The 25251-nt window shown below is 39.7% G+C and overlaps 1 protein-coding gene across 1 annotated transcript in view; it reads right to left on the bottom strand.

The window, feature by feature from the left end:
• Positions 1-22959, bottom strand: part of LOC134528225 (insulin receptor-like) — a 31215-nt gene extending 8256 nt beyond the window's left edge. Inside the window, exons 1-3 of the mRNA XM_063361646.1 lie at positions 21350-22959; positions 4345-4476; positions 493-719 (exon numbers count right to left, since the gene is read on the bottom strand). Coding sequence (XP_063217716.1) covers positions 493-719; positions 4345-4476; positions 21350-21712 — 722 coding nt within the window. The 5' untranslated portion in view covers positions 21713-22959. The remainder of the gene's footprint in view (positions 1-492; positions 720-4344; positions 4477-21349) is intronic.
• Positions 22960-25251: the final 2292 nt, after the last annotated feature.

Below are 25251 nucleotides of genomic sequence, written 5' to 3'. Positions count from 1 at the left end.
TATTGTGAATTAAAAATAACCTTTGCAAATAATATACGAGTCCTAATGGGGGTAGGTTTTTTTTAACACTGAATTCTAAAATTTCATTATGCGTGAAGGAATAATGAACAGACCTGTTCTTTGTAGCACAGTGTTATTCGTTAAATTTGTAGTTGTAATATGAAGTTAAGTTACACTTACAAACTCCCCCTCTCTTCGTCAACCCAATCCTTCCTCGATCAGTCAAAGCATTATAAGATTGACTCTATATATATATATATATATATATATATATACACATATATATATATATACACACACACACATATATATATGTATATATATATGTGTGTATATATATATATGTGTGTGTGTGTGAAATTTAAAATAAAACCCTATAAAAGCTATTTTTACCCCGGGTTCTTTTGGTTATACATATTCATAACAAAAACAAAAGCGACTGTGAAGTGTGAAAAGTGTGACTGGTCGTGTGGAGGGGGCCAGCCGCCCCACCTGTGCTCGGGGCAGCGGTCCACGCAGGCGCCGTCCAGCTCGAAGCGCCGGCAGGCGACGCAGTCCCGCGGGCCGGCGCCGCGGCAGCCGCCCAGGCACTCGGCGTGGCAGCCGGCAGGCGGGGTCCTCTGGCACGAGCCGCCGCCGCCGTCTTCACCGTCGTCGCCCCAGCAGCGGCCGTCCTTGCAGTGGTCGCAGCGCTGCCTCGCCGCGCACGCCTCGGCGTCCTGCGTCCACAACGTGACTTGGAATCATCCGGTAACACGCAACTTGGAACTGTCGCCAGCTGTAGCGATAATAACTTAGAAACGCTCAATGCCGAACCACATATTTTACAAACACAAAAAAAATATCACAACTTAGAACTGTCATAACTTTGAATTATCCAGTAATATACAACTTAGAACTGTCGCAAGTTATAGCAATTAGAAACGCACAATGATGAACCAAATAACTTACAAACACAAAAAATATAACTTAGAACTGTCATATCTTTGAATTATCCAGAAATACACAACTTTGAACTGTCGCAAGCTATAGCAACCATAACTTAGAAGGACGTAACTTAGGAACGCACAATGCTGAACCAAATAACTTACAAACAAACAAACAAATCACAACTTAGAACTGTCATAACTTAGAACTATCCAGAAATACACAACTTAGAACTGTCGCAAGCTATAGCAAACATAACTTAGGACGTAACTTAGAAACGCACAATGCTGAACCAAATAACTTACAAACACACAAACAAATCACAACTTAGAACTGTCATAACTTAGAATTATCCAGAAATACACAACTTAGAACTGTCGTAAGCTATAGCAATCATAACTTAGAAAGACTTAAATTAGGAACGCATAATGCTGAACTTCATAACGCTTTTGAGCGGTTGTAATTTACCGCCCGTAACGAGTCGAAGAATTCTCGGAAAGTGTACAAACTTTACCTCATGATTGTCGTCTTAACCTCCGGACATAAACGTATCCCTGGTAGCCTAACCTTCCAGCAAGACTCGCCTGCTGCAATCATGACTGTGTCGTCTCGAGTCGCGTTGAGTGGAGGGAGCGACCGCGTGATCGGTTGGATTTCCCGCGCCCTTCAATCTGACTCCTCCTACTTCGGGGTGTGGCCATGGCCGCAATTGCAGTCGTAGTACCAGACAACCCTGCTACAGCCGTGATGCAAGCTGCGTTTTTACAATAAAAACCCTGATCTTGAACTTATAGGGCTGGCCCTGAAACGCATCCATACTACAGCCGAACTTCAGCTACTAACATGTATGCCGGAGAGGCCACAGACCTGTGAAGGGGCTCACGCTGGCGTAGCGAGATATGAGAGCTCGCCATATACATATATATCGGATGAGAGTGAGGGAAGTTCTCAAAGAAGACTGTCGTCCTGCCGCCGCCATGATAGTCACCACTGCTACGTCACTGCCCGCGCGAGCGCCGGGCTTAGACTCAGAAGTTGATAAGAAGGACTTTAACTATTTTTCCTGAGTTCGGACTTAGCACAGTCAGGTTTGAAGCGCCTGTTGCTATCGTCGTTGTGACAGCGCCTAGAAGAAGTAAGTTAACTCGCTCAGCGACCAGTGGAAACAACTCGTGCAGCGAGTTGGGACTCGCCGAGCGAGTATTTAGTAAAAACTATCTCTGCGGGTTTAGGAGTTTTGGGTTGGTGCTGACAGCACATGTGGTCAGAAAACACTCGCCGTCGACATTACCGAATCTACTCGCCGAGCGAGTGCGAGTGAGCGAGTAAGAATCGATGTTGAAGCAAGAAGGGCATTTGTAGGCAGTAGGTGACAAGATAGAATATGAGGGTAGTTAGTCAGCAGCAAGCATAATGAGGCGATGTGAAACAACCCGTTTTTGACTTTGGTGACGAACTACGGACATCGGTGATGTGAAGAAAATATACAGTCTCTCAAGTATCTGCAGCACTGGTAATGTGTGTGTGTGTTTCTGTATCGACGTGTTGGTAAAGCGACTTGGAACGAGCGTAACAGGTGTGGACATCCTACGAGTTGCGGAAGAGGGCTTGGGGGGCCAGTCTTTCGCCCAAGCAGTCAGAGTCGTCGCCGGGACCAAGTTCCTTTCTTCGTCCGCGCCGTAAAATTCCGGTTTGAGTGCTGCTGGTTTGTGTAAGCGTTTACGTATTTTCTCATACCTTTACATGCGTTTGCATACATTTGGCTACTTTTGCATACTTTCGCAACTCGTAATTTTTTTCTTATATTCCATTGAAGGCATGAACACACACTAATAAATTAATGTCTACCTTCAACGCATGATTACGCGTGTTAATAATATTCAAGTATCTTAAATATTTCCCATCCCTATTATCTGCGTGAAGTTTCACTTCTAACGCGCTTGGCGGCCACGCCAAATGGTCTCAAGGAAATATAACCATTCCATAACTCAAGACCGCGATGAGTCATTGTAACGCACAAGCGATGTCGCGGTAACAATTTGTGCTGTAGGTGATGGTTGGTCATGGCTATGATGTTGAGGATGATGATGATCATCTGGTTTGAGGCTGGTTTGGATCCCCAGTCATCGAACGCCGAGAAAAAAAATGGCCACTGTGTGACTGTGGCAGACTGGAAGAGCTGACTACGTGGTTATCCACTCGGACGGGAATCGAACCCGTGACCTGTGGTTGACCAGTCAGGAGATATACTCACCGAGCTAGCAGGTAGGGGAATAAATTTGAATGGGTGGCTGGAACTGACAATAAAAAAAATTGGTTGTCTGTAAAGTCGGTTTTACGGACGATAGTTTAACGTGACGTCATAACAAAACATTGATGAAATGATTGCATACTTTATGAATAAAATTGAATCATTTTTATTTTAATTATAAAGAATAAATACTTGAAATTATACTAGTAATCAGATTTTTAAAATGCAAGAATAATTAACCTTTATTGCCGAAATTGTTGTTGTATGAAGCAATGAAAACCACATTAACTTTTCACTTCACTTTATAAACAGTCGAGTGGAAGAGAGATAGATGCGGCGCAAGCGTACAATCAGCGTAACGGGACACAGCGTAACGGAACAATGTGCGTAACGGGACACTTTTGGTCGTGCGTGCAGCCGGCGTTCATCGATTTATTAGACGTCACGTCAAAAAATCAACTCTTGTTGAACGTCACAGCTCTGCGATCGCGCGACCTCTCGGCCAGTGGGGACGATGCCCCACCGCGCGCGGGAATTTATAATTTCGCGCGTTACTGTTCGTGCCTGTAACTTGGCAGGGTTGCGTTTCCGGACATACGTTCCTTTAAAAAATAATAATAATAATAAAAAGTGTGGCTGTGTCATAGACACGGCCGTGTGTTGTACGTGAATACGTATACGTAACAAGTAATATATTCTATACAAAATATAAAATATGATTTTTTTTTATTTTAACCTAAACGAACGTCGTAGCTTATCCGAGTCAAAAGTTATACTAAATGGAGATCTCGAAACGCAGCAAAAATTACCTCAAAATGGTGGCGCTTCCCCTCCCCCATCCACCGCGCGCGATGCGTCACAGTTCTCAATTGGCGTATGACGAATGCTTTGATCCTTTAGCTATCCGGTGGTGTAATTAAATTTTTGGATGGAGATGACAGATATGTAGCTGCAACACCAAACTGTATCCCACGATTTTTGTTATCATTCGTTTTTTTTTTTTTTTTGTAATTGCCTCCCACTATGGAAGCAATTTTAAAGACGTAGGCTATTCACGTAAAAAAAAAAATGCTTGTGTTTGGCGTTCCCTGCCACCCATTATCATTTGCGCCCCGTGATTCACGGACATCCCGCGTAGGGCAGGGCTTGGCTGAGAACCCGGTTACCTGGTTTCTCCCGAAGTGGTGCTTGCCTCTGCCGAGCCGGGACCAGTCGACGGTGTCCACGTAGCACAGGTTCTTGTTCTTGTAGATGTTCACGGCGCCGCGCACTATCGTGGTCAGGCTGTTCAAGCCCACCTGTGAACACGAGCGTTTCACTGCATCGACCACGATCCCTCGGGATCAGCGAGTGGATGTGCTGGGTGCAGTGACGTGTATGGGGGGTGTTGAGAAGCATCCCCCCCCCCCCCAACCCGTACTAAAGCGGACGGTCCGGGGGTCCTCCCCCGGGAAAATTGGGATTTTAAGGTGTAAAATAGTGCTATTTTAGCAGTTTTCGGTTCTTAAATTTAAATATTGAAATGGTAAAATTTTTATTAATCTTAATATGAAATTTGTTTGAGTGATGAATAAGAAATTAATAAAAGATATGGTGCTAAGGAGGAGGGGGTTTGAACCCCTAACCCCCCCCCCCCCCCGGCTGGTTGTCAAAGACATGTTGGTGGCACTGGAGACGGACGAAGGGCGCGAAGGTGAACACGGGAGGGGAAAACCAGTGAAACCACAGCAACACGTTTCACACTGGCGAAAAAAAAAAAAAAAAAAAAAACCAGGTTTGACCCAAGGTTTAGCTTTACACTCATCCTACGCGGCATAGACAGAAAATAAATTGACTTATTCCTATTCCTCTAATTCATTAAACTATTTCTCATAGATCCTTAGAATTTTTGCTTCCAAATTGTTTAGCTTTTCTCACTGAAAAAAAAAAGATAAAATAAATTTTATATATATAAATTTGGCTGAATTATTTAGCAGATGATGATATTTCTCTAATATTGAAGTAGGTTTTTTTTTCTATGGTCGCATTTGTACATGTAGGCCTACTTTTATTTTAATCGTGATTTAAATAATTGAATACATTGTTGAATCAATAAAGTAATTTATCTAATCTAAAAATATTTTGCTTTTTTAATATCAATTAACATTTAAAATAGATAAGTTATTTTCATTTTTGTACTTTTTAAATATTAATTTTCATTATACGAATAATATATTTCAAATACCGCAAGTAAGATAAAGAGGCTAGTAGGACCCGCGCACAAGCTTGCTTTTGTGAGTGTCAAATTTCCTGAAAAACTTAGTGTGATCATGTAAACGATGTAAAAAAAAAAAGGAAATAAATAATTATAAACCGTTACAACATATTTTGTTTGTCCCCGCCGGGAATCGAACTCGAATCACGTTAGTGGGAGGCATGGGCGTAAAACCGGCCCGAGTGACCGGGGGGGGGGGGGGGGGGGGAGGCGAGGGGCAGAGGGCCCGGACCCCACTTGGAATTAAGAAGCCCCTCTCTGAGGGGTCATGCCTGCACTTGTAAAGGCGTGACAATGAAACGCGTTCGATGTCAAAACTATGTATTATGGAAAACTTTCTGTATATCATTCAATCATAGAACAATGCCACCTTTTCGAACGTATCACATAAAAAAATGAGCTATCAAAACGGTGTACTGATAATTTTAATGATATTTTGAAAGATTTAGACCCTTTCAAAAGGGCAAAAATCTCAATGAAAGACATTTTGAATTCTTAATTTTCTTGCAGTTAAGATAATTTCTGATGTAAATATGTATTATTGTTATTTAATTAATTAATTTAAGATTGACAAATTTAGTTATATTGTTTTAAGTATCTTTTGTCATGTGTTTATGTTTGTGTTGTCCCATTTTATTGTTGTGTTATTGTGTTTTGTGTATGTCATTGTTATTTTTTTTGTAATATTTGTTAAGTGTCCACCTGTCAAAGGCTCTGACTGTTGGTAGGCACTCAAATAATTATAATAAATAAATAAAATAAATATTTTAAAGTGTTCTGCTTATTGTATGGATACGCTATAGGCCAAAATATGGGCAGTATGCAGCGTACCCGCACCGTATCCGGAGATTACTTGTGTCGGTCAAAAACCTCGGGCAAATTTCCGCAGGCCCTGCTAGTGAATCACAGATTTGCGCCCCTGGTGATGGGAGGGGACGAGTAGTGAGTGATCTGACCGCTCGACCAATCGTGGCCTCTCAGTGCGTTCGTGACCGAAATACGTGAGTCGTATATGTGTTACGTACCTTGTGAAGTTGTTTTGTATGGAAGCTAATAATGTCTGCGCAATGTGAGTGTCACAGCTCACCATAACCTTGGTCTGCGTATGCGATGGACTACGTCACTTATACTGCGCGTCATCACAGGCAACTGCCACTTCTTCGGCCTTGAGAGATCATGTTCTGCTGCTTAATTGCTTTACAGCGTCTCGTTCGAAGAATAATTATGGCGTGTCCACAGTCGGACAACGGACAAGACAGACAGGTGTGAGGTGTCACCGACCTAGTTACCTGACTGACACGACGCAGTGCTAGGGTACTGGACGAGTGTTCTGGAGGACTCAGGTTCGAATCCTTGTACATCCACCCCAATAATTTCGGTAATGGATTGTTATGAGGGAAAGTAGACAGAAAACGTAATGAATAATACACAAAAAAATAAAGCGAGTGAAGACGAAGGCTACAATCAAACGGTTATCCCAAAACTGTATACCAAAAGATTTCATGCTTTGATTGACCAAAATTTACCTTTAAGTTCGTTAAAAAAACACAAGAACTTGTATAGTAGAAAACACATTTCGTAAACAATTAAATATTGCTGGCTATATTATTCTTTTTTTTTTAATGTGAGCAAGACTTTCAGTACTTCCCAGTGATGTGTAGGAACATCTAGCCTCAGTAACGAGCAAATTCATGAGTTCTCATTCATGTGTTCACTTATAATACGATACTCGGACACGAAATCTAAGGAATATATCCGTAAAATAATGCTGAGAGTGATAAATATACTGATCAATCAGTTTTCTTAGGTTTTTATAAAATTTGAGATTACTTTTTACTATGACTATTTTAGTTTACCAAATATATTCCGGGGTAGTTTCACTATCATAAAGTTTCATTTGGCGCACCAATACGTTTTGTAATGTTTACGAAAGTGACTATATACGGGTTTATGTTGCTACACGTGGGTCCGCCATCTTTTTGTGACATTTCCGTTCATCGACTTTCTGTTCTGCTCACGAAATTACTCCTACCAAATGCCATACACCGAGAGCTAAGATGTTTACACATCAAAATTGTGCAAAAAAAACTGGAAATATTAGAAGCAAAAATAAGTTAGGATACTGCTCCCTTAAGATTCAAACACGCGGACCACAGAAGCCGTTGCTCGGCGGAAGTATTGGCCCTGGACGCGTTCCGAAGTTGATCAACTGAGGTAAGGCCGGGTTCATAAACTAAGCAACGAAACAACACCCATCCAGTGGCGTTCGTCAAAAAATAATTTATTAAATCAAATTTTCCCATTGAAGGACTCATTTAAAGAACGTATCAGCAATCATGTTTTCAATGTTTATTAGTCAGTTTGTAAAGAGTTTGCGCGGAGGGAGAGTAGTTGACGCAGGCTTCGGTAATAGTCTGCCGCACGCTTTCAGCACACAGTAAATGGCGACCACTGTTGCCAGATTGTAACTACCCGGCTTGTTAACATTTACAATCTGATTTTGTATAGGCCTACTATCATTGATTATAATAAGTTTTATTATTTTTTTAATTTTTCTATTAGTTAAATTTTCTAAGACATTATAATAGTATATTGACAGTATTATTACAGTTTTGAAGTTATTCTAAAATAATAAAAAAATAATAATTTAATGCTAAATACCAATTATTTTTTCACAGGAAAATCTATTTGCAGCAGTCGGTTACTATCAATAACAATGTATTCCATAACTTTGAACTATTCTCAAAACGTAATTATATATTGTTACGAACGTTAGCAAGGCCACGTCACGCGCAGGTGCAGAGCTAGCTGGGCTGCATCACATGCCGCCGTATAATGAGATGTGCTGTGCGCACCTGGGTCGCCGCTTTATCTCCCTCCAGTCCTCCGCTCCTCCCGCGCGGCGCTGTTAGTTTGGCATCCGAAACCTGCCAGCTGCGGAGTTACGCGAGCCGCCGACACGTGTTTTCGAGAGATTTCTGCCGTCGCGTCGGGACGGCTCGCGATGACGCGACTGGCCCCGGCCGCTCTCGTGAGTTCTGGAATTGCGCCGGGGCCTATATATATGCCCCAGGACGTCAGGGCAGTGGAGTGGAGTTCAGAGTGTTCAGTCGGGAGTTCTCCCGCGGCGGAGTTTCCGGGCGATAGAGTCGCGGGCGCGGCGGAGTACCGAGCGAAGTTGCGAGCGAGGAGTCGAGCGGATCCTCGGCGAAGGGGAAGTGCGTCGGCGGCGGCGGAGTGTGGCGAAGGAGTCCCGCGGCGGAGACCCACGAGGGGTGCTGCGGCGAGAGTTGCGCCAGAGGTGCGGCCCAGCGAGGTGTGTGGAACGAGTGACTTGGGAATAGACCTTTCTTTAAGTGTAATTAATTATTTACCATTTTAGAAGATTTTTGTGACATAAGTAGTGGCAATAAATAAAACTGTGTAGTGTAATAAAATCTTTAATTGGGCTATCCTTTACGAACTCGCGGTAAATCGTAACAAAATATGTATGTATAATTTTCTAAAAACATTTTGACAAACATAGTTGAAACCAAGATGGCGTCTTTCAATTATTCCTCCTTAAAATTAAAAATAAATATTTATCAGCTGATGCTCTTGGTAAAATACAACAGCAAACTTTACTTTATAAATACAATGTTCCAGATATATTTTTATAAATTTTTATTACAGTACAAAGTTGTGTCTAAAATGTGTTCGCTCTCGGTTGTATATCTGGCAACAACGCGGGTGTACAACCCGAAATAAGAGCAGAGTTAATAGCAGAAATCGTTGGAAAGAGAAAGTAGATGTCCATTTAAATGCACTGCAATCTAAGGATTAGACGTGCCATACACGGCTATTCGGGAGTTCGGACATCAAACCCACACAACCGTTTGCCTGGAGCGATTATTCAGGTTTGATGTAGATGGTGGGTTGTAAAGGGCCGGGGGGGGGGGGGGATGGGGATGCTTATCACAGTTTCTGCCCTGAGCGAAGGAAAGCCTATATCTGTCCCTGCTTCCTCCTTTTTGATGTGTAACATCTTAGCTCTCGTTATACGGCAGTTGGTGGGAGTAATTTCTTGAATGGAACGAAAGGAATAAGTGTGTATGTAACAATCACGGCACTGCCATCTGTGGTGGATGGCGCGAACTAATACAAAGGTAAATTTTATAGTATTAACTGTTTAGTGAATCTTAACAAGATTACAGTATTTTAATATAATTCCTTGTCGAAAATTAAGTCCAAATCCAGGGTTTAGTATTTTTTTTAAGTTTTTTTCTTTCACTTTTATCGGAGCCGTTTCATTATACAGTTTAACATTTCGTTCCGCAAAGCAAATGGTTCTATAGTCGACTTAACTGCTCCGGCAACGATTTGGAGCGGCGGGTACGGAAACTACGTGTGATTCGCGTCCAGAAATTTAGTTGAAAACATAATTTGCGTATATTTATCACGCTCGGCATTATTTGAAATAATTCTAAGTTGAATTTCGTGTCCGAATCCCGAGTTTCGTATTATTATTATTAAGTGTATTTGCAACACGAGAACACGCGAATTTGCTCGTTACCGAGATTATATGTTACACATCTCTGGGGAGTACTGAAAAACATTTTTTTTTCTCTCTTTCCTTCGTGGCCCTGCCAGTTATGAACGAGCGTATTTACGTGCTACCCTTCAAGCGGAAAATTCCCATAAGCTGCTGCCTGTCTTGACTATACCAAGTCATATCTTATCTAGTCGGTTGATTTTCAGTCGTCTGCCGTCAAGTCTACCAGCATCAAATTGTTGATGGAAACAGACCTGACGAGTGGTGACTTCCGCTCCAATTCTCCATCTCGTTAGGGCATGGACCCAGAAGCAGCGGGGTTTGGCTGCAACTTTTAGGTGTACCTTCTCTTAACACCAAACAGCAGATGTTTTGTTCATTCGGCGAAGCCAATTATTACGGCTTTACTTTTTTGGCAATCCAATAGTACTACTGTACGAATTTGTTATATCTGTGTTGATGAGGCGTGATGATAAGAGCGACGCTCGCTGGTGCTTCTAAGCGCGGTAGCAGTTGGAGCCCTTTAGTCACATTCATTAAAGTGGGGAACATTTGTGTTTGCTTCGCTCTTTATCTAGGATTAACGTTTTCAGTCACTCGACTTTTTTTCCCTAGTTTTAGGCGTGTTGATCATTCAGATCTTTCACTTTATATGTAGATTTTTAAATGGCGTCCAAGTGAATGGGAGGAAAAAAATTCCCCACGCGCCGACCAGAGCACACCATCAATTGTTTCAGAACACATGATCATTGCAAGCTTATCTAAAGAAATAATAATTTTCTTATCTACAACCTGAAGAGGTAATGGTGATATAACAAACCGATAACGGTTTTATTGTTAGCGTTGTTTATTGACCACAAATCATTCTCGTGCCCTCTCTTCGTAGCAGCTTTCAGCAAGATGTTTGAGGGATCAGGCTCAGAGTACCGTGATTATCACTGGGGTAACCAGGCCTACGAGTGGGAGAAGTGAAGGGGGAGGGGGGATAATCCTGTGCTCCAGGAAGAGCCTGGTTGAGTTTCCAGATATATATATATATATATGGGTTTAACCTCTGACAGGACGAAGATTACAAGTATAATGTTAAAAAAAAATCCCTTTTGGCACAGCCTACAGGCGTTGGTAGATTTCGAAATACCTATTTCTTCTGGAAACATTCTAGAAACTTCTATAAATTTCTGGAACAATTTAACAACTTAATGTAATGACATCCCATATATTTTCAAATATTTCAAAATGATTGATAAAATATTTTATCATATTCCATGCAGCGAAAGCTTAGAAAGAATGTCATTATGAATTTTTTTTTGTTCTTCAATTAATATTTTCCATTCCTTACACTAATATGCAGTCATATAAACATTTGCTTTTAACCAAGGTTTAAAAAATATTATAATGGGTTAAAAGATATTTGAACTAATTTGATAGTATAGACGTCTTGATTAATATTATTATTAATATTATTATTATTATAACCCTTGTTTTTAAGGTAATATTTCATTTCAATATTTGCAAACAATTGGAGGTTTTCGATTGTGTGTCTACTAAGGGAGTTACGAATTATTTTCTTTTTGTCCTCCAACCCTTGAAGTAATGGTTGGTCGTATCAAAAATAGTTTCAGACAAAAGTTTTATATAATATAATATTTTTACGGTTAACAAACAATTTTAACGGATTTAATAGTGTGCATTTTAAGGTCCCTAATCCCTTGTATTTTTCTACCCCTGCAGTACTATTTGTTTGAATAAAAATTATTTCACACGGAAGTTTTAAATAAAATTTTAAGGTTTTACAATAAATAAGAACGGATTTAATAGTGTACATGGTACGGATTTTATAACTTTTTAAAATTTCTACCCCTCTTTTTTTAACCCCTTGCAGCAAAGGTTCGTCTTATCAAAATATGTTTCAAATATAAGTTTTAGATAAAAATTACAAGATTAATAAATAACGTGGACTGATTTGATGGTGTGCCTACAAAGGGAATTATGATTGTTTTTGTCCTCAAACCCTTGTTTTTTTTTACATCTCTTGCAGTTATGGTTAGTCGTATCAATAATTTATTTAGACAAAAGTTTTTGGTATTTCTCCTACGAGTTATAATACATTCAAACTGATGTAATATTAGTCATAGTTTGAAAGCTATAGTTTTTTTTTAAAAAACTTTTTATTTCTACCCCTTTGGTCGTATTTTGCCCATTAACGAACTCGACCGAAATTTTACACATTACTAGATTTTATGCATCAGTTTGAACGTTATTTGTACAAATGTACAGCAGTTATAGTGTCAATAAATTATATATATATATGTGTGTGTGTAGGTGTGTGTGTGTGTGTGTAAACCTTTGAGTTGATTTTTTTGGGGTCTATGGACCATGAAAAGAAAAACTGTGTAACATTTTCCCCGGAATTCTCACCATGGTAACGACTACAATATGTATTCTTTCTTCAAAATCTGCCTAATAGAATTCATAGGAAACACAAGTAATGCGAGGTGCACAATTCACGTTTACAGTTATGGCCTACAGTCTTTGGATGATTTTTTTTTAATTGTGGGGTTTGAGAAGTTTAAATAATTGAGAGGGGAGGGCCTGAAAAAAAATTATATCACCGCGAGTCCTTGGTTCCTCTCGATGACCTTCGGAATAACTTCATCAGAGAAGCTGAAACCTTTTTTGTGTAGTTGTGTTGGTTTTGAAAGGGGAAAAGGGGGGGGGGGGGGGGGGTGAGTTTGAGAACAAACTGTGAAGAAACCCTACTGTACGTATCTACTTTCGAGGTTTTCTACACTTTTTTTTTTTTTTGCTTTTCTTCCACTTTAAATCTTCGGCGATAGTTTTGATAGTTTAAGTTATCAAATCAAGCGCCCCCATCTGCATTGTTAGAATTCCCCGGCTTCCAAAAATTCGAAAGGTCCATTGGAGTACCTATGTTTTTAATTGAATCTATAGTAAATGTTACATTCCAATTTTTTTTTTGGAGGGGGAGCAGGTGAGATACAAATTTTATGTCACGCCACTCCATATGACTGTGAAACGGAATTGATGTCAAAACTATGTCTTATGGAAAACCTTGTATATTTTTTAAGTTTTCTGCTTACCTCACATGAATATAGACCAAAACATGGGCAGTATACAACATACAAGCACTTTGACCAGATGTGACTTGTGTCGGTTAACTCCACGCGCAAAACTTTTGTGCCCCCCCCCCCCCCCCCATACTTTTCCCCTTGTGAATCCTACAAATTTACGCCCATATGTATGTATGTATATGTATATAAATATTCATTCATTTGAATGTGAAGGCGGCTCATTACGTGATATTTCAATTGACTGATGGAGTTCTTTTTCGAGTGCAATGGGTTGAAATTTTATTTAATTAATTTTTATTTGATATGTTAATATTATTTGTATAGGTATATGTAAGGTCAAGGGCCATTTTTCTATAAACACGTCTATTTAATACACCTATATTTAACGTATTTTTATCGTAATGATACATCTTTAAAATAATCATTTTAAAAAATAAAATGTTTACGCTAACTGTAATTACTTAATAATGGTCATCTTAGATTTCATTTACATCGCACTTCTGAAGTAATTCTCTCAAAGAAATTTTTGTTTGGACCTATGCTTTTTTTCGTAAAGCATTACACTTCCACAGTTTTGTGGCTGAGTAGGTTAAGGATTTTTTTTTTGTAAACTATTTCCATGCGGGGGACGAATTTTTGGCTGTGTGTGCGCCTGGTGAACCGAACGTGATAAGGCGTTAGTTGCAATAGATTATCGAACAGGTATCTAGGCTTCTTGAGAATTTTATTTGCACTCGGAGACAAGTCTCGCCTTTTGGCAAGATCAATCTAGATAGTTAATAAGTGCTCCAAAGCGATCGACGGCTCGAACTTACGTAAACGTGCTTTTGTCTTGTGTTCTTATCGTGAGATATCAGTTACTGTGATGGGCTGTGTTGGTAACGAATCTATTTTCGTCAATCCATATCTACTTTTCGACGGTGCAACATTTTGGGAAAGGAAATAAAATTTACTCTGCAGAGCTATATTTTTACAGTGCGGACTAAAAGGACGTTGCCAAACAGAGCTAGAAATATTTTCTGTTTTAAAAACCAACCAACGCATAACGAGTTTCACGAAATAAAGCACATTAAACATATAATTAAAGTGTTAACAACCTTATAAAATAAGAACTTTTTTTTTTTTTGCTTTCTAATAGCGCAACAGTTTCGGACGCTATAAATAAATAAATAAATAAATATATATATAGTCTCATGAAAAAATAGGAAAAATAGCATGAGGTTATCTTTAATCAACGATATTGCTAAACATCTAAAGTCTTGTTTATGATGAAATTATTGCCAAACATGGGTCAAGAGAGAATGTTTACGTTATGACATAAAAATCGGAATATCCTGATGAAAACTGCAACTCGTTAGAAAAAAAAGATATATTAAAAAAGCAAATAAAATTATATTAATGATCCAACAGTGAAAAAAAAAAATGACCAAAAAGTAACTTTCGCCACCCAATATAAAATCCTAGAGATTTGTATCAGATCAATACTGGGAAACCGAAATTCGTTGTAACCCCAGCAAACACAGCGCCATAATTTAAAAACTGCTAAAGATTAGACAATGGTGTCTCTTCGCAACTAGCATTTAAAAAAAAAATGTTGATATTTTAACTCTCACATTGTTCTCGTGTTTTATCTTCAAACAGTATACTTTGACGAGTGAGCATTGCTAAAACCATGGAGATGAAAATGAGTGAGTGTAAGTGCGCAGGATTTGCCAAGTTAATAATGCGGAAGTCAATTAGATAAAGGGGAACCACCACCTCCCCCGGTTCACCATAAACCCTTTTCCATTTGGATTGCAAAACAGTTTTTTTTTTTTGCTGTTATAATGAAGATTAAAACGCTAACTTTTCGCTGAAGTATCGGTATATCTTTGTTTGAAAATACTCAATGATTTAATTTTTACGATTCTTCCTAGCAAGTGCTTTTAAAGCTATGAAACAAACTTCTTGCGTTAGGCTTAGTAACAGATACCCACTTCAAGAGACGAATAAGGATGCTTTCATGGCCGTTTTTAGATACCAAAATTCCGGTAAAAAGACAGGTTCACAGTGTAGTCAAAACCTCTCGTGCTTAAGGGCCACGCAGAATCTGATTCACCAGCCAGCGTCGCCCTTAGTGCTATCGATATTTCAGACCTCGGACAAGCAAAACAGCTCCAGTTAGACGGCGGCCTTGAATTCTTCATGCAATACTTGCAATACATTCGCGTTACCGCTTTCAAAGATGTGCGTTCGGTTATCACTTTAGATTAGAGAAGACTAAAATTGGCGAAGGAGAGGGTGATGGGGATCTTTTTAAAAATATATATATATTTTTATTAATAAAGATCCACTAAAAACTTTGTAGTCTCGACGATAAGACACTTACTGGACATGACCAAATTGTTTGATGTCAAAACAAAATTAGAAACATATTTTGTGGCGAAAAAGGTAACATCTTCAGCTAAAAATGCACAAGTCCCAGCTACACATCACACCGAGAACATGACAAAGCACGAATTAAAATTTTGACAAATAGGAGAGTACTATTGAGCAGGCGTTTTACGGTAGTTTTCGCTCAAAGCCACTCCAGTCAAACTGATGGACACGCTGTAATCCGATCGGTGTACGTGTTCAATTCTCTGCTCGGTTATTCCGAGCCTGCATTCATACGAAAACAATAGCACGCAACAGAATTTTATTATGAATACACATTAAATTTGCACGAATAACTACTGGAACCGTGGCAATTTCTACATGTCATAAACACAATTGGCAGTAATGGTCCCCTTTCGTCTTCTTAAAGCGCGTAAAATGTGGCCGTATATTAACAGAGCTTAAGAAAACTTTACACTTCCCATTTTACAATTTGCATATTCACTCTCAAGCTTGCTTGCGCATGATTATGAGCCTATCCCCTTGCGTGTTTACCAATGACCTATGCCAAAAAAAACAACTAAGGACTAATCATTATAATGTATCTTAAACATAATGTACCGTTAAATGGTATCACTTGTTATGTGTCCTATTCGGGACCATAGACAAAGGTACAAAAAAAATGTGAATATTATGGTATCTGCGTTGCTAAGAGACAGTCTGAATCTGGTTATCACATCGACCTTACTTCTCTCACGGGTGTTTTTCAATAGCGTCACGTGCTTGCTTCAGCCCCGTGTACAATTTATTGATCGACGCATCGATTTGCTTGCGAGATAACTCGTTATCGCTAGGCCTATACCGACGGGGACAACAACAAGTCACCATAGACAGTGAGCCAAAACTGCAACCACTATGTACTTGTTAATGATCTACCTATCGCAGCTAAGATTCGCGGAAACAAATGACAACGAAGATCTGGAAAATCACGTTAGAAAGCAGTTTGAGCAGATGCTTTATAACACTTAACAGGAAAGATAAGCATGAAAGTAGTGTAAGCTTTTTTTTTATGTAAACTGCCTTGTAAGTCATCAGTGTTTTAACTAATGTTTTTTAAAAAAATAAGTTTGATTACTTGAACTCTTACTTCTGTTGTGCTCATAGGTGCTTCCTAATGACACGTCACAATTATCAGCAGATGACTCGTAATTTCTTGCACAATGGGCCTCGGAAGCAGTCCCGAAAGCGGGAATTATATTCCTAGTACCATTTAGGTCTATGTACCTACTACTATTTCAATTTTAATCGTATCCTAAATTCTTCCGTTCAGCAAAAAAAGGACTAATAATAATCTGATGCAACAAAAGCCGTGATTTCTGAAATATTTGACTTTAAAATGCTTGGCTAATATTAAACTGTAGCTGTTGCCAGATTTTTATACAGTTTTTCAGTATTTTCCTACAATACTCCGAAAATAATAACCTGGGTATTAGAATATGTAAGGTATACTTTTTTTTTGCGTTACGTTACACACTTTCACACACATATGTATGTATGTGTATATATATATATATATATATATATATATATATACACTAGCAATAAAAGAACACATGTACAGTTGGTGAGACACTAAATTCGACAGCATAAATATATACAGCTGGTCAATTAACGTGTAATTTAACATTTCAGTAACATCTTTAGATAAGTTATGAAAAATAAAAATGAAGATTATTCCGTATTTTTTTCCCCGTTAACATCAACGTATATTGTTCACAAATGTTTATTTCCAAGTTTTCACAAATAGTTTCACTTGCGATGCATATACATAAACATATGGATTTCATATTTTATACTCATAACTAGCACGTGGTTGCTTTAATTATTATATTGAATTTATAATCCACCGTGTATGAAAAAAAAAAAAGAATCCTGAAACTATTTTTTTTAAGACGTTTGAAAAATAATTCAGTGTAAGTGTCTTTGGGTTATTAGACACATAATAATAACCACTAAACAATACAATAAATTATCAAAAACTATTTTTTAAGTTGTACTCAGAATTATTTTTTTAATCGTGAGTTTTTAAGTAAAATATGGCGCAATATCAATCAATTTTCCACATAAATTGTAAGTTATCTTTCTTGAGAAAGTGCTTCATATATGATAACACTTGAAAAAATGTTATCAATAGATAGAAGATTATTTCAGGTTGACGTATTATGACGAAACAAAATATTCCATTTAAAATGCTTAACTTATATTTTCGATGTGTTGAAATGTGTTTGTTAGTAACTTGACGCTGAACGAGCGAAGACATAATCAAACACTTACTGCATTGAAAACCTACATACAAAGTGACATGAGGTGTCATAAGGGCGTATGTCCCGTTCCAGGTCATTATTTTTATTTTTACGTTTAACACGGCTAAACTTGTAGACATTTTTAGTGGCCGAACTTCAACAAGATGAAAAAAAATATATATAGTGCATACGTTTTGTATAATTAGCTGGCAAAGTTGAATTTTGAACAATTTTGTGCAGTATAGATAAGGAAAACCAAATTGAATAAATAACTGAAATATTTTTGTGTTTAAAGGCAATGCTAGGGGCTACTGCGTGGTATGGTTTGATATTCCTTCAGAAAAATATATTTAATGTTATTTTGCCTTTTTAAATCATAAAATTTCTGATGATTGTAAAAGACCAGGTACCTAATATTAAATAATGTTTTTTTTTTCTGAAATAAATTAGACCACAAGACCATATCACATGGCAGCCAGTAAAATTTTCTTTAAACCTAAAAAGTTCCAGTTTTATATTCCATTTCATTCCCCTTATCCATTGTGACCGTGTATGGTCACGAGACGTTAATTTACGATTCTACACACAAAACATTTAAGGACATGAAGAAGCTTACCTTTCATGTTAGCGGGTAGGAATAAACAAACATCTTGTGACATCACGACTCATAGATAGAATACGGCTGTGTGCGGAAAAAGACAGTGCACTTTCAAAGAGTTGGGGCTCTGATAGGGCCCGGCCTCACCATAATGAACAAAAACTTAAATGCAACTTTGCCAGCTAAAAATGCAAACAGTTTGCGATATATATGTACACACACACACACACATTTAGTGAAAGTCCAGCCACTCAAAATGTCGGCATGTTTAACCGTGTGGAACGTAAATATAAAATAAATGACCTGGAACGGGACATAAACCCATAAGCACTAAAGATGCGCCAACTGGGTCCATGGGACGTTTTTTGGCAGTTATATTTGTTAAATAAACGTGCGATTTTGGGATAAAACCATTTTCTGCTGAGCAGTTGGCTTTTTGCTTGTGCGATCTTCACCCGTGATTAGGTTTAATTGCCGCCCACAGGTTGGTATACACACAGACCTTAATTTTAAATTTCTCTTTGGTCCACAGCTTGCACCAGCTGCCACTGCTCAAGTCTCAATACTCGAAATTCTTTATCATATTGTTATCATTCAAATATCTGCTTTCAAATTCTATAACCATGCTTTACCCGGGACTCGAACCCAGAACCCCTCGCACCGTAAGTCGGTGCTCATCCGACTACACTACATTGGTCGGCACCCATAGACTATGAGCTCTCTCACGCTTAGATTGCAGTACGGAATATATGACGACACATTGTTGCCACATTAATACCACACGGCTTGTTAACATTACAATTCTTATATTGTAAACCATCAATAATTATAATGAGTTTAAATACTTTTCGAATTTTACTATTTGTTGATATTCATAAGACCACAAAGTTGTGCCTTTTGACAGCATTTTTACAACATTATACATAACGGAAGAAAAACAAATCAATTCTAAACACCAATTATTATTTCAAAGGAGAGACTATTTGTAACAGTCGGTCACTATTAATAATAAGACATTTCATTAATTACGTAATATGCTCAAATAGAGTCAAAAGTTTAATATTTAACGATATATATGTTTTTAAATATATGGAAACCAAGATGGCGTATTCTATTACTTTTTTAAATAAATAATTGAATGTTATATATAATATATTGCTCTTAGTGAAATTTATTTCCGAAATTCTCATTTCAAATTTTCCTCTTAAAAAAATATTTTTTGTATATTTTTTTAACGTATAGGCTACTTTATAAATTTATGTCTAAAACTTGTATGCTCTTTGGGTATATCTGGCAACAGAGCACACTGAACAAGGATAACGCAAATAGCATATATAGTGCATTGTAAATGCACCATTTAAATGCACACAGCAATCTAAGGACGATACACTCTGTGCATGTGAATATAACCCGCGTTCCCAGGCTGCGCAGTAAAAATGTTTCTAGTCCAACATCGAACGCCTTATTTGCGACAGAACTATCAAATTAGTGTGTCATGGTGGACTCAGAAGGTGCGTTGTTAAAGGTTACAAAATATAGTACCGCTGTATTTGTTCAAGTTTGAATGCAATAATCGTTTTACAATTGTTTATAAGTGGATTAAAATAAGTTTTACATCAAATTACTACTTAAAATGTTATATATATATATATATATATATATATATAAGGGTCTCTGTTTGAGTGACATTTGTAAACAAACGCGCATGGCCATGTTGCGTGGACCTCAGATGATTTTTACACTTCTGCAGGCAAGTCATCCGCAGTCGTCCTGAACCTGTGTCCATCATACATACAGTAGAGACTAATATCCGACAGATCTGTACTAACAACACAGGTGATAAACTGTTAAATTATATATGATATGGTTTCAAACAGGATTAACTTCCTTTTAATGAATATGAAGCTCTGGAAATTTATTTTCCCTCCATAAATCTGTATATTATTTTCAGAACAAGATTTTATAAGATAAAATCATTTTTTTTTTCGTTGTCGTAATGTTAGTACCGTATGTAAAGGGTAATTATAAAGTCCGTGAAACATTTCATAAAATCAGTACAGCGAAATGGAAAAGAATAACGTAACAAATTATATACCGCATGAAAGAACAACTCTCAAAGTTTTTTTTTGAATGTAGCGCCGAGACACCTATTTTATAAAACAACCGACAGAGGCGCTAGTGCATGTAGTTGCTGAAAATGGCTGCGAACCAGGCCAAATATTGTAATAGGATATTTGACCAGGCAGAGAAAGCATTTCTGGCCTGAATACGCCCGTAGCGAATCGGTAGTGAGTGTCCAAAGAGCTTTCCGTGGCAAGTTTAACAAAACACCACCAGTTTACAATAGCATAATGAAGTGGTATGTACAAGAAATTCGAGGAAGACGGCTGTTTGTGTTGGGGAAGCCTACAACTCACGTAGTTTCGGTTCCCTGCAAGAATTTCCGAAGATTTCCGAAGTTTTGCGTTTTGGTATTAACGTCAACTTCAGCCGCTAAATCAAAAGTTTCCAATGAAAACAAGCATGTTGTGACTGACCTAACCTAACCTTTCGATTTTTTTAATTTCAATTTTTGAGAGAAATCCGAAGTTGCACGAACGTGGTAAGGCAGGGGCGCAACAACAGGGGGGGGGGGGGGCAAGGGTATTTTGCCCCCCTCCCCCTTCTGAAACCTTGAAGTGGGGGAAAACGGGAGCAAAGAAAGTGCTGTGTATACAATTTTTAGATAATAAAACTACTTAAATAGCACCATTTTCCACCTTGATGTGCACATTTTCCCGGGGGGGAGGGGGGTCCCCCGGACCCCCCGCTTCAATAGGAGGGATCGATGATTCTTTATAAAAAAAACGTATATTCCCCCCCCACCCCCCCTTCCTTTGGAAATTTAGTTGTTGCGCCCCTGGTGGTAGGGAACCGAAACTACGTGAGTTGTAGGCTACCGGTTTGTGTTGTTCATACGGGGCGTACCGTCGGCCATCAATCGGACTGACGTTGACGGCAACCCCGGGTTACCACTTGGGAGATCGTTGGAGCTGTACCTGGACGAGGTCGGGGTTCCCGAAGACGACGAGCGCGAAGTCGTAGAAGAGCGCGCGGCCGCGCACCACGGCCAGGTTGGGGAAGAGCGCGCCGAGGCTGCGCAGGCCGCGCGCGCGGTACACCAGCAGGTAGTCGGTGACCTCGACGAGCTCCGGGAATGACAGGCGCCCTCGCCCGCCTCCCGCCGGCGGCAGTCCCACCAGCAGCACCTGCACGAAGCCCTCGACGACGGTGCAGCCGCGCAGCTTGAGCAGCGCCTCGGCGCGGTTGCGCGCGTCCACGCTGCGGCAGACGCGCGCGACCGCGCCCGCCAGCACCACCGCCAGCACCGCTACCAGCAGCTGCGGCGTCGACCACCGCATCGGCGGCCGTCAGCGGTCGCTCGTCGCGACGGCTCGGCTCCCGACCCGAGGCGGCGACATCCCGCGCGCGAACAACCGCCGGCGATTACCGCCGCCGCGCACACACGGGCGGAGAGGGGTGGGAGGCGGTGTTTACCCGACGTCACAAACACGCTCCATCTTGATCTTGCGCGAGCTGGGGAGGCGCCACGGAGCTGATAGTGGTCCCCCCCCCCCTTTTCCTTTTTTTTTCACCAACCGGGCTTCGCTCGACGTTCTTCAAAGGTAAGAAGAAGCGGTCTCGCGACCTACCGGCGGCATCGACACACTTTCTTGGCGGTATGGCGGAGAGGCTCGCCCCAGAAAAAAAGATGACTGACCCGGTTCGCCACCGGCGGAGGTCTTCTTCTATCCCGACCCGCGATTCGTCGAGAGAAGTAGGAGGAGGAGGAGGGGAGGGGGAATAATAAAACTAATAATAATAATAAAACAACAACACGTTATCGCGTGCGTCACGGGATCTGCGTTATCGCGCGCGTGTTCCCGGGATTGACGATGACGTCGCGGTCCTCGAAATATGTCGGCAAACATTACAGGAAGCCTCCCACGTCGCGCGTTGAGGCAAACGGCAACGGCGTCTCTCTCCCCGCCGGCCGCGAACACACACACCTCCTCATCATTGGAGCGGGCGGGTGTTAGCCCGCGATAAGATACGACAGCCTCGTCGGCGGTGGGCCCCCGTCAGGGAGCAGCGGTCTGCGGCGACTCTTGGAGGCGCTCTCGCCAGAGACCTCCGCCTCCGCCACATTAATCTTACCGGGATATGGGATGTTCGAAATAATGGTACGCTGGCACGAAACAGTGGCACACTGGCACCAAAAAAAAAGGTACGCAATACCACAAATGTATAAAAAAAAATTGTCAAAACCACTGCGAATCAGAGAAATTGCTCTGAAAAACCGTCCAGCCCGTTTTATAGTGAAATCACACTGATTGGGAATAATTTTATTTTTACAGTTGTATATTTAGACGGCGCCATTTAGTTATTTTATGCTTCTGATTAGTTAGTTATAATTTTGTTTTTTTGTTTTTTATGTGTGACATCTTAAGCACTCGGTATACGGTATTGGTGGGAGTAATTCCGTGAATGTAACGGAAATGTGTAACAGGAAGCAGGGAGAGACGCGCGCTGCGGCCTGCAGTCGGCGCTTGTGCTGCAGCGAAGTTAGCGATTTCCATGGCGTGTGAAGAGCGTGAGATAATGGGGGGGGGGGGGGGGAACAATTGTTTACCATTTTTTCCGCTAACAGTAGTCCTGGAACAGCGCGAAGCATTGCCACGTGGCTCGTCTAACACGTTATAAATACTTTGTAAATTAATAACGTATAATAATTAATATAAATTCAATTATTGCATTAAAATACGTGTTGTGTTAATACATAGTTTGTGATGCGAATTCATTCCTTGAAGTTACTGGTATAAAGTGAGTATTAATAAAAAAAATTCTGTAATTTATATTATAGTAGGGCTTTTAAAAATTTGAGGTTAATTTCTTTTAATCCCGTGTTAATTAATGTTTTTGAAATTGGTACATAAGACACCAACGAATTAATTAAAAAAACAAATAATTTCCTTAATAATAATTTCTTGAATCGATCTAATTTTTTTAATTTTGTTTTTAATTTACAAGGATGGCTACATCAATAACTGAGTGCATGCGAGAATACAGGAAGCGTAGGTGTGAGGAAAAATTGCAAACTAAAAAGTAGGGTCCAAAAAAAAGGTTTTCCTTGTTATTCTACTCAACGTAACCGAAATTTTGTTAAAGTTACCAAGCTGGCGAGTACTGAAAGACTAGCTCACTTGATTTTTCAAGTAGTTATGCTGATTTCAACTGCAGATAGGCCCACCATGATTATATATATATATATATATATATATATAATTTAGCGGAATCATACTACTGCGTGTTTTTCCAAGAAATACGCGTCACTGATCACGGTTGTGTGGTTGTGTAACACACACACACACACAGGTTTTTCCCCCGTACTTGGAACGTCCGAAGAACGAGAAAGTAGCCTAATGCAATCCCTAGCTGCGCGACGCTTAATATTTCACGTTCGTTATTCTCAGACATCACATTCCGGCCAAGAAAATCGAATATGTAACGAAAGAATAGGTAATGTATTAATGGAAGTTGCATAATAAACATCTCGATGTCCTGATGGTTAATGTGTGTGTGTGCGTGTGAAAAAAAATTAGTTAAAAACCTTGTCGAGGTAAACGTTTTACAAAACGTAAAATCTATCCCATCTATAATAAAGTCCTACACGTAAGTAGACTAACTGTATCGCCGTGTTTCGGACAGGGCTTATTTACGAGAGAAGGAGGGGGGGGGGGGGGGGGGGTCCGTTCCTAACCTTCGGTAGGCATCATAGATGCTGGCCACAACAATAGCTACTGCAGCCCTGCCCAATTCTGCGGGTATTCTACCTCTGAATTTACTCTCAGGACCAACAATAGAAACCAAAAGGCCGTGGTGAGTTGGGGGGGGGGGGGGGGGGGCAATTTTGTCAGGCCCTCTCCCTATTATTTTATCTACAAATTTTCAACCCCACGATTAAAAAAAAAAAGAAACATAAGACTGTAAATGTTAGAGGGCCGTAACTGAAAACGCGATCTATATGTATTATATTATCGATCGATAGGCTCGTAAATTTCGTCCCATCAGGAAAAAACAAAAAAAAATATTTCAACTGATCCGGCTCTGTAAAATTACTTTATAGTTTCAGATAGCTATCGCTATCGCCCCCTGCGCCCTTCCTCTGGAGCCGCGCTTGCACAGGGGTTCCGTGAGTCAGGACGAATGCCATATAAAGCAGGCACAATTATTATTGTCAAATAACTTTCATTGAAAGAGTTGGGGCTCCGCCAAAAGAAAAAAAAAAGTCGATCATAATACGGTTCCCTGGCCGAAAAAAAATAATTGGGAACCGCTGCTGTAGACGATGGTAAGGGAGGTTCGAAAGGTGGCGCTGAAGGAAGGGAGATAACAGGTTTGGATTATCCGTTCGTGTGTAGCCCACGACATTAAAACTTTATTTTTTCGTAATCAATTAAATTAAAAAAAAATTGATTTCCCAAAACCCTATCAACTGACGTTTCTATTTATTTTTTTTGGGAAACCCTAATTTTTTATTTATTTATGAGTAGAAAGCAAACTAAAAATGAGGTATTTGAAGACGAAAGCTACACACGAACTGCTTTCAATACATACTAAAACTGACATAAAAATGTTACCATTCAGTTCATAAGAAACGTTAAATAAGGACTTGTTTATTAGGGGAAAAAAATATAAACAATTAATATATGGTTATATTATGAAGAATCTATTTCAAATAATATGCAAAAACGAACCCCCCAAAGTTCATTCAGAAATTATTTCCGACACATTTTTAAGTTGGGCTTTACGTCTTGTCGACAGCCAGGCCTGCTTCGACCTCCGGGAAGGACGAATGGCCGAAGAGTTCCCGTGGTATGGAATACCTCACAGTTGAATG

This window comes from Bacillus rossius, chromosome 1 (genome assembly GCF_032445375.1).
Source record: "Bacillus rossius redtenbacheri isolate Brsri chromosome 1, Brsri_v3, whole genome shotgun sequence".
Taxonomy (NCBI): Eukaryota; Metazoa; Arthropoda; class Insecta; order Phasmatodea; family Bacillidae; genus Bacillus; species Bacillus rossius.
Note: the sequence above shows the minus strand (reverse complement) of the source record. Positions and strands in the feature narration are given on the sequence as shown.